This window comes from Salvelinus namaycush, chromosome 37 (genome assembly GCF_016432855.1).
Source record: "Salvelinus namaycush isolate Seneca chromosome 37, SaNama_1.0, whole genome shotgun sequence".
NCBI lineage: Eukaryota > Metazoa > Chordata > Actinopteri > Salmoniformes > Salmonidae > Salvelinus > Salvelinus namaycush.
The window spans coordinates 19,910,677-19,921,195 of record NC_052343.1 but is presented as its reverse complement, the minus strand read 5'-3'; the positions used below and the strand labels follow the sequence as shown (position 1 = coordinate 19,921,195).

The 10,519-nt window shown below is 43.5% G+C and overlaps 1 protein-coding gene across 1 annotated transcript; it reads left to right on the top strand.

Annotated features, from left to right (window-relative positions):
• Positions 1-54: 54 nt before the first annotated feature.
• Positions 55-9,615, top strand: LOC120031029 (importin subunit alpha-6-like). Its single transcript, XM_038976555.1, has 14 exons — positions 55-167; positions 1,341-1,468; positions 1,694-1,795; positions 2,174-2,273; positions 2,644-2,738; positions 3,090-3,221; positions 3,747-3,835; positions 4,011-4,110; positions 4,333-4,496; positions 4,572-4,650; positions 4,805-4,930; positions 5,970-6,097; positions 6,310-6,488; positions 7,053-9,615. Exons 1-14 carry the CDS (start codon positions 164-166, stop codon positions 7,238-7,240), a joined length of 1,614 nt encoding a protein of 537 aa, XP_038832483.1. The 5' UTR covers positions 55-163; the 3' UTR covers positions 7,241-9,615.
• Positions 9,616-10,519: the final 904 nt, after the last annotated feature.

Sequence of the window (10,519 nt, the reverse complement as noted above, 5' to 3'; positions counted from 1 at the left end):
AGCTGATGGATTTGACGTCACTGGTTGTTGATCCAAGGAGGGTTACTGGGAAATTTTAAGCGATACAAGACGCCATATTGCTCTCAGCTGGACTCGGGAGTTTGCGTGAAGGAAATAATAATACCTAGCTACACCTAGGCGTTTCTGACATTATTCATCTTAAATGGGTAAGTGCAATACAATCGTCACAACTTTTTTATTGTCGTTTTCTGTTTTTGTCACGTATTATCTGATAACTTGGCATGACGATGGTTGCTAAACAAGAGGGGACAGGAGAGGGGTGTGAAGGAGCTAGTTAGCTAGCTAACGATGTAGGGAGCTATCTAGTTTGCTAACGCTAGCTGTGTTATTAGCAAGCTCAATCTTAAAAAGCTGTGATTTGGGTCTAATGGCAGTTTTAGCTACCAATGCCTATTATAATTGGTTTTACAGTTGATTTTAAGTAATTTTTTTCCTAACGAAACGAATACGGTAGAAGGTTTTTGAACACCATGTAATTTAATTAACACGAATAATGTATTAGCTAGGTAGCCAGCATGCTACATGCTAGTTGCTGTGTGCTAGGCCAGTGGCTCCCAACCTTTTTTGGTTACTGTTCCACCAACTGAATTTTGCTCTGCCCGGAGTACCCCTGAAGTACCCCATCATGTGTATTTTACCAGTAAGCCTAAGGTCCCGTGAGTCTTCTCAAGTACCCCCTGTGGATAGGCCAGGTACCCCTCCCCAGGCCAGGCGTCCTACTAGGTAGTACCGCTGGTTTGGAACCACTGTACTAGGCCGTACTGTACTACTAGCTAGAGAGGAACCCGGTTTCTTGCGATTGGAGATATCCAGCCTGGAAGACCACTGATTCCCCCAGAAAATACAACAAACAATGTCAATGTGACGCTGTCAGCAAGACCGTGGTTAATGTTAGCTAACATTCATTAGTTAGCTAGCTAGCTAGCTGATGCGCTTGTCATCTTTATCTAGCGAGCCAGGAATGGCATTCTTTGACTCACTAGCTAACACAAAGATTACAGCTGATGACAGCGAGGGAGAAACATTTGGTATTGTTACTTTGATCACCAGTCTTCTTCATCAGCTATCAAACTGTCACCCCAACTGCTGTTTTCGTTTGAGGATGCACATGGCAGGGTTTGTGTTCAAATCCCCTTTTGGCCAACATCCAAATTCACATCGAGAGTGATTTAATTTATTTGATTTTCCATTCGCGCCTATGTTAACATCAACATTAGCTAGCTAGTCAGTTAAGTTTGGCTGGTTGTGGCTGCTGTGAATTCACAAGTTTGTATATTTGATCGTTCAGTATAACGTTATGTTTATCCTTATTTCCCCAGACGAGATGGCAAGCCCAGGGAATGACCGAATGAAGAGTTACAAGAACAAAGCGCTGAACCCACAGGAGATGCGCCGGAGGAGAGAGGAGGAGGGGATCCAACTCCGCAAACAGAAGAGAGAAGAGCAGGTAGGGTGCTTCCAGTTCTTACGCCTGGACCACTGAATCAGCTACTCTCCATTCTGTGGAGACAACCCTAATCTCATCCAATTTGACCATGTAAATGCCTTTTGAATGGTAAATCTTCTCCAGATATGAGTCATTTTTTTATTGACCTGTTATAGTTGTCTTTGGTTTGTTTGTGTTGTAGTGAGTCAGTGTCCTACTAACACTTACCTCTCCCTCTTCCCCCAGCTGTTCAAGAGGAGGAATGTGTGTGTGCCCTCGGGCGATGAGTCCATGTTAGAATGCCCTATCCAGGACCCCGACATCAGCTCCACTGCACCAGTCTCAGGTGTAAGTGACCATTACTCCAATTGTCCCATTGTCTTGCTCTCATGGTCTACACTCTGCACTGAAGGACTAGTTACCTGTTGAAAGACAATGCCATTACTCCATAAAATAAGTACAAATAATTTTGGGGGAAACAGAAGATTCTGAAACCCATGATTAGTTAAGTCTTTGTTCTCCAGTATCCAAAAAAGACAAGAGGTTTTGGTTTTCGATTTCAATCTGTGATTAAAACTAGATGCAGGTCATTAGACCTAAGTGCACTTTATGTGATAAACTGGTCAGGTGTAGCACTACATCGCTTGCTCTGCATTGTGTGTGTATAGTGTCAGAGTACATGGTTTTGTATGTCATTCACATCTTTATGTATGTTGACTTGTGTAGGAAGGTGTCATAACTCCAGAGATGATCCAGATGATCTTCTCTGAGGATCCAGACCAGCAGCTGATCGCCACACAGAAATTCAGGAAGTTACTCTCCAAAGGTCTGTGTGAATCATGCAATTCATAACACCCCAATACAGGGCTCATGCCACCTCTATTATTTAGGATATGTCTCCATTGGGACCCAATTCCCTATTTAGTGCACTACTTTTGACCAGGACCCACTATATAGGGAATAGGGTTCCGTTTGGGACGGGACATAGTTTGGTCTTTGTATAGTATGTTTCCTCAACAACAAAGATGGATTGTTCGTGCCAAATGTCTGCAAGTAATGCCTTTGTTGGACCTGATGCTATTCCTTTAACACCGTATTGGAATGTGTCAGCGTCACACGTTTTCAGCCATGAACCACAATGTTTTTAAGCTAGCAGTGTGATGTCATTGTCATGCTCTCTTCTCTCTCCTCATCAGAGCCCAACCCTCCCATCGATGAGGTCATTCTCACCCCAGGGGTCGTCAATAAGTTTGTGGAGTTTCTCAAGAGGAGTGAGAACTGCACTCTTCAGGTTGGTCAGGTGGCTGGGTCTCTGTCTGTGTGTTAGTTGGATGTGCTGGGAATTCTTGGTTTGGTCTGTTAGAAATCGTAAAATGTATTCACTACACAAAATGACACTAACAGAAAGCTGTTGGAATATAGGAAATTAAGTCAGATTCTGTAATATTATATCACATCCTGTTGGCATTAGTCAGTCTGCATGACATCTGCATTGTATTTCTCCCTGTCAAAAGACATAGCTAGTGAACTTTCCTCTGCCTCTTTATGACACTCAGTCAATCATAACTCTTCACCCTGTGTATCTGAGGGCTTGTACTATGCTCCCCATGTGACCATGGTGTGAAATGTGTGTGTGACACAGTTTGAGGCAGCCTGGGCCCTGACCAACATTGCCTCTGGGACCTTCCTGCACACCAAGGTGGTTATCGAGACGGGAGCCGTGCCCATCTTCATCGAGCTGCTCAACTCGGACTACGAGGACGTCCAGGAGCAGGTGACTGAACAGCCTGGGTGGGGGGGGCAAGGCCCCGGGGGGAGGCTGAAGCCCTGGGGAAGAGTTGTAGCATGATGGGACACTAACACATGGGTTACAGGGATGTCTAGCAGGAATGGGAATAAGATTTCATGGGATTTGTCCTGCCAAGAAGATCCTATCTGAATAGTAAACCAGCTATTTTTGCATTCCCTAAATATAAACGCTATGACTGCATTCTGATTCTCTACCCTTCTCCCTGAAGTGTTCTCTTATTCACTCTCCTTCCATGGGTTTTAACATAGCCAAATACTAAGCAATCCCAGCCCGATATGGTCCTAGCTGTGTGGTTATATAGCTGTAGCAGTATATGGTATGGCCCTCCAAGCCCAGCTCTATATGGTGCTGATGTTTGTGTGGAAATATAGCCTAGCTGCAGCACTGTATAATATGGCTCCTAGCTGCATGCAATATAGCTGCAATGTTACGGAATGGCAATATGCATGGCTGCTGGTTTAGAGGTGACGAGTGATTGGTGTGTTTCAGGCCGTGTGGGCCCTGGGGAACATCGCTGGGGACAACGCAGAGTGCAGAGACTACGTTCTCAACTGTGGCATCCTGCCCTCCCTACAACAGTACGTGTGTGTGCGAGCTTGGTTTTATCAGTCTGTAGGCCCATGTCGTTTTAACAAGGAGAAGTAGAGTTTCATACCATTACCTAATACATTGTATAATCAGATTAGTCAGGTTTAACAGTTTAATTGCGGTCAGAGAAACAAGGTGTACTAAAAACTGTTCTCTACCCCGCAGGCTGCTGGCTAAATCCAACCGTCTCACCACAACTAGGAATGCTGTATGGGCTCTGTCTAACCTGTGTAGAGGGAAGAACCCCCCTCCCGACTTCACCAAGGTAATGGGGTCTATTCCCACATTGCCCAATCAGAGGACAGTTCTAACAGTCCAACAGATCTCTCCTGTCAAATGCACAAACCACTCTGGGATTTTGACTAATTTCTCTCAAAGCCATTCTCTTAGCAAAACTTAATGTTCTCCTTTCACCATTATCCCTCTTTCTGTCTTTCTTCCTCCCTCTCGCTCTTTTCTTCTTTGCTCTCGCTCTCTCCTCCCCCAGGTGTCTCCCTGTCTGAGTGTGCTGTCCAGGCTGCTGTTCAGTAGTGACCCAGATGTGTTGGCAGATGCCTGCTGGGCCCTCTCCTACCTGTCTGACGGACCCAATGACAAGATACAGACCGTCATCGACTCTGGTGTCTGCCGCAGACTGGTGGAGCTACTCATGTAAGTACTACTCGACACACACACAAGAAATTGAGATGTTGGTGCACACTGACTGGTGTTTTTGGTCTTCCCCAGGCACAGTGACTATAAGGTGGTCTCTCCTGCGCTGCGTGCTGTGGGAAACATAGTGACAGGCGATGACATTCAGACTCAGGTAGAACTAGTTTTTATTTTCTTGCTACCTCCCAATGGCTTTGTCTCTCGTCACCCTGATGTGTGTGGAGTTTTGATCCTTCACATGGTCCTAGCTGTGTGTGTGGACTGGTGTGTAATCTTCACTGTGTGTGTGTGTGTGTTGATTGTTCCAGGTGATTCTGAACTGCTCGGCGTTGCCATGCCTATTACACCTGCTCAGCAGTCCCAAGGAGTCCATCAAGAAGGAGGCCTGCTGGACTGTGTCTAACATTACAGCTGGGAACAGAGCACAGATCCAGGTGTGTGTGTGTACCCGTGCTTGATAGTAGCACGGTGTTTTAAGTAGTTATCTGAGGGCTTTTATCATTGAGTGTACAAAATATTAAACACCTTCCTAATTTTGAGTTGCACCCCCTTTTCCCCTCAGAACAGCTGTAATTCGTCAGGGCATGCACGCTGCACGGTGTCGAAAGCGTTCCACAGGGATGTTGGCCCATGTTGACTCCATTGCTTCACACGGTTGTGTCAAGTTAGCTGGATGTCCTTTGGGTGTTGGACCATTCTTGATACACACAGGAAACTGTTCAGCGTGAAAAACCCAGCAGTGTTGCAGTTGTTGAGACAAACCGGTGCGCCTGGCACCTACTACCATACCCCGTTCAAAGGAATTTATTTTGTATTGCCCATTCACCCTCTGAATGGCACGCATGCTCAATCCAGGGGTCAAGGCTTAAAAATCCTTCTTTAACCTGTCTCCTCCCCTTCATCTACACTGATTGAAGTGGATTTAACTAGTAACATCAATAAGGGATCATAGCTTTCACCTGGTCAGTCTGTCATGGAAAGAGCAGGTGTTCATAATATTTTGTACACTCTAGGTCATTATTGCTAAAATGTCACAAGGTGCAGAGCATTCAATTTGCCTGCTGGGGTCCAAGGAGACCGCGAGCTCTGCTAAAATCATTGACAACTACATGCTGTTTTCAAGGGATTGTTAAATAAATGTTAACTATTTGGTTGTAATATCATCCTCTTAATGGTGGCCAATATTGCGAGATATCGGGAGGTGGTTACTTGTTTAACTCTGAGAGCTAAATGTGGAATAATCTGAACTGTGTAGTTCTGACTATGCTCTTCTAGAGGTTAAGATATTACAAACGCCATGAAAACGGCATGTAGTTGTCGATGGTTTTAGAGGAGCTGGGGATCTCCTTGACCCCCAGCAGGCAAATCAAACACTCTGCACCTTATTGTGATGTTTTATTGACAACAACCTATTTGTGTGTGTGTGTGTGTGTATAATGTCATCTCACTGTTCTATCTCTCTGTCTTGGTCAGACGGTGATAGATGCCAACATCTTCCCAGTGCTGATAGAGATCCTTCAGAAGGCAGAGTTCCGCACCAGGAAGGAAGCAGCGTGGGCTATAACCAATGCTACCTCTGGGGGCACTCCTGAGCAGATCAGGTAATAACGCGCGTCAAATTCTTAAATAGAACCGGAGCATCATTTTGGAGACTCGCTGCTTACGCCAAGAATTCATGAAATTAATGGGAGTAGTCGCATGCTCTGCAAAAGTTTTGTCCCAGTGTAGTAGGCCTGTATAACCGTATCTCTGCTAAACCAAATTAACAAATGTGAAAAAATGTCAATCTAACACTGTCTTGCTGTCCCGGTAGGTACCTGGTTAGTCTGAACACCATCAAGCCCATGTGTGACCTGCTGACAGTGATGGACAGTAAGATAGTGCAGGTGTCACTGAACGGCCTGGAGAACATCCTGAGACTGGGAGAGCAGGAGGCCAAGCAGAACGGCACTGGCATCAATCCTTACTGTGCCCTCATAGAGGAAGCCTATGGTATGTTTTACACACACACAACATAAGAGAATGGGACAGGAATCAACCCTAAGATGTACGCTCAATTCTGTTTCTCCACATTCTCCCTGAAATAGCAAATGTCTCGTGGATTTATAAGGTATGCACTGACGTAAGGAGGCAGAGGGAACGATTGCACTCTTCAGGGAGAAGGAGAAATGTCATTAGGCTATGGATAATCACTTAGCCAGTGGAATGCACACTGTTCCACTAGATGGCAGTAGATATGTTGCTGTGAAGTGAATAGTGTACTCTGTAGTTCTTATCTAATAAGATGCAAGGACACATGCTGCCAAATTTAAACAGCCATTAGTTAGTGATTATGACTCAGTATTGTCATGTGAGTCACTAAGGCCTGATATTAATTTGTGTGCGTGTGTGTCCACTGGCTTTTCTTACTAGCACTGATTTAGCTGATGGCTGCTTTATTGAGGAAAGTTGTATTTGTGATGACTGTGTGGATGTCGTACCTACCTTCGTTGAATGCACTGACTGTAAGTCGCTCTGGATAATAACATCTGCTAAATGTAAAAATGTCCACGGCAGGTCTGGACAAGATAGAGTTCCTGCAGAGCCATGAGAATCAGGAGATCTACCAGAAGGCTTTTGACCTGATCGAGCACTACTTTGGTGTGGAGGAGGAGGACGCTAGCATCGCCCCACAGGTGGACCAGAACCAAGGCCAGTTCATCTTCCAGCAGCAGGATGGGCCCATGGAGGGCTTCCAGCTCTAACCACCACTTGACCTTTGACCTTCACCCCTCTGAGTATCTACTACTATCACCCCAGAGAGTCCAGTCTCCATAGGGCTGTTTTAGACCTGAACAGATGACACTACCCAATCGCTCCTCTCTCACTGGACCCACCTGCTCCACCTCTCTCTCCAAATCTTCCTCTCCTGCAAGGCTAGCCTTGCCACGCCACCCTATCTGGAAAGAGCGAGAGCGAGCACGAGAGAGCCTGACTGACTGAAAGACTGACTGACTGAGGACAGCTCATTCTTAGTGTTTGAGACTTCCTGGATCTGTATGAATATGAAAGAAAGAGTTGGCTGATATTTTGTCTTACTCCCTAAAATGTTTTTATTTTATTTTATCATTATTTCCTGTGATATTATTATAATACATTATTATTATTATTACGACACTGGTGTCTCAATCGTCCTCCATATCTCCTTTTTAAATGTGAAATGACCTCTTCAGTCTTCAAAAATATAACAAAAGATATGAACACATGAAGCATTTGACTGAGGATTCTCTGGATTTCACCAGATAGTCCAAACTATCCCTACTAGTGTCCGGAAGAGGTTTAGTGACTGTATCAGCTCATTTCCTCACTTGTACCCTTTGACCAGAGCTGAGAGAACGGTAGGCTACAGACCGCCTACTGTTTTCGTTGGGAGGATGTACATTGTGTCAAGATGATAATGATGATGTGTGTATTCCAGTGACATATTATTTAAGTTGGAAAGCAGCTGCACATCTCTTTCTCTGGGGTCTCTCTTCAGTGTTGAAATGGACTATGGTTGACCTGGAGATTCCTAATCTTATTTATTCCGTTGAAATGTCTTTCTGCTAATTTGAGAGAAAGATGGTCAAAAACTGTCATTATCATCTTCTCTCCACTCCTTGGCCCTGGCTGCAATATTAACGTTAGAATAACATCAGGACACCAGTTGCATCGAACTGACTGCAGTAATGTAGATGCATTGTGTAGGGCAGCACTGCATGTAACTTGCTGCATTAGTCAGCATAGCGTTTAGCCAGGCTTATGCTTATCTGTAACAACGTTACGGTAGGATTGACACAACGTTAGGGCAACGTTGAGGAGTGTTCTGCTTGTGTGAGTGCTCCTTATTGAAGCGCCGCCAGCAGGCCACAGTACAGGACCAGACGGGTTAGGTTCAGTGACTAGCGTCTGTCGTGTGATGCAGTGTCTGTAACAATCTCCAGGTGAATAAAAACACAGGCTCTCAGAGTTCTTTTGTAGTTTTTTCCTTCATCTCACCATGAGTTATTATGATGTCATGACTTATTTGTTTTGCTGCAGTCTTTTTGTTTAATTGGTGGTGGTTAACTTTGCATTGGACTTAACGCTATTGGACGTTGATAGAAAATGCTCAGTTGAACTCTAGTGCTTTGTATATTATATATACATGTAAGAAATTATATAGGGGAAAGAAATACCTACTAATTGGAAAGGGTGATTTTATTAATTGCAGTATAATGTGTTTTCTGACAGATGCAGTAGTGTTGTACTTATGGTTGAGTCTTTGCACACTTACCTGTTGCTGCTTTATTCTGATCTTCTGTTGGTCATGTGTTTGTCTCCTCTGGTTCCCATCATTTTTAGAACAGCTTCTAGAAAATGTTTTGTTTTGAACGGCTTCCAGAACATGTTTTGTTTAGAACTCCTTACGTTTTTAATTTTTTTTTGTAAAAACTTTAGATGAACTCTTGATTGGTGGAGGAAACCCAACCTGGCTATACTGAACTGCTGAGCTTTTATTAGTGTGTGTGTGTGACTACAAGCACAGTATTTCAGCATTCTACTTTTCTTTTAGTTTTAAACTCATCACTCCTGAAACCTGGCTCCTTACTTTTGGCATGTTATGTTTTTGAAAATTGTAGTTGCTGTATACATTTTGAGTACCATATTAATTGATCCTAGGACTTGGAAATTATATATATATTTACTTGAGATGGAAACAGTTTGTAGTGCTACATTTTGTCATGCACATTAAACAATTTATAGTTTTCTAGTATTTCTCATGTTTGTACGATTGGATGATATTATTTTTATGTTTTAGGTTGATTTATTTCTCCTTCATTTGGGAATTGTTTTGTTTTGGTTCTGAAACCGAGGCTAAAAGAACTGCTGTGGTATTCTGTCCAGAATCCTCTAGTTTAGGTGGTTACCATATCATGCCGCCGTTGTGGTTCTGTTTACTTTAACCCAATGGACCACAGAGGGCTGTGTGTGAAGCTGGACTCAACAGCTCCTCTCTGTTACTCATGGAGCTGTTGTCTGGCTCTCTTTTGATGGGTTAATGTGGACTGTAAAATATTGAAGAATAAAGAAATGAAATAAAATGATCTGTTATACAAGGCCTCTTGTCAGCTGGAATATTGGGGATTTTGTCTTCGATTATGGTTTTAACGGAACTTATCTGTTCAATTCTTATGAATGAAACACACACACAACCTTACAATAGACCTTGTCTAGCCTGTTACAGTTCCTAAGGGGGACTATTAGTGACACTGACTTTGCAGCTGATTTTAGAAGACTGGTCCTGGCCCTGTTATCAGAACTTCTTTGAGGTAACAGTGCATACACTACATGGAGGCATTAGTCCTATGTGTGACTGCTTGAAGTACAGTGCCTTCAGAAAGTATTTACACCCCTTGACGTGTTACACACTGAATTTAAAATGGATTCAATTGAGATTTTGAGTCACTGGCCTACACACAATGCCCCAAAATGTCTAAGTGGAATTATGTTTTTAGAAATGTTTACAAATTAAGAATGAAAATCTGAAATGTCTTGAGTCATTAATTGAGTCATCTGGCAAGCCTAAATAAATTCAGGAGTAAAATTTGCTTAAGTCACAAGCATGGGCTCACTATGTGAAATACACTGCTCAAAAAAATAAAGGGAACACTTAAACAACACAATGTAACTCCAAGTCAATCACACTTCTGTGAAATCAAACTGTCCACTTAGGAAGCAACACTGATTGACAATAAATTTCACATGCTGTTGTGCAAATGGAATAGACAAAAGGTGGAAATTATAGGCAATTAGCAAGACACCCCCAATAAAGGAGTGGTTCTGCAGGTGGTGACCACAGACCACTTCTCAGTTCCTATGCTTCCTGGTTGATGTTTTGGTCACTTTTGAATGCTGGCGGTGCTTTCACTCTAGTGGTAGCATGAGACGGAGTCTACAACCCACACAAGTGGCTCAGGTAGTGCAGCTCATCCAGGATGGCACATCAATGCGAGCTGTGGCAA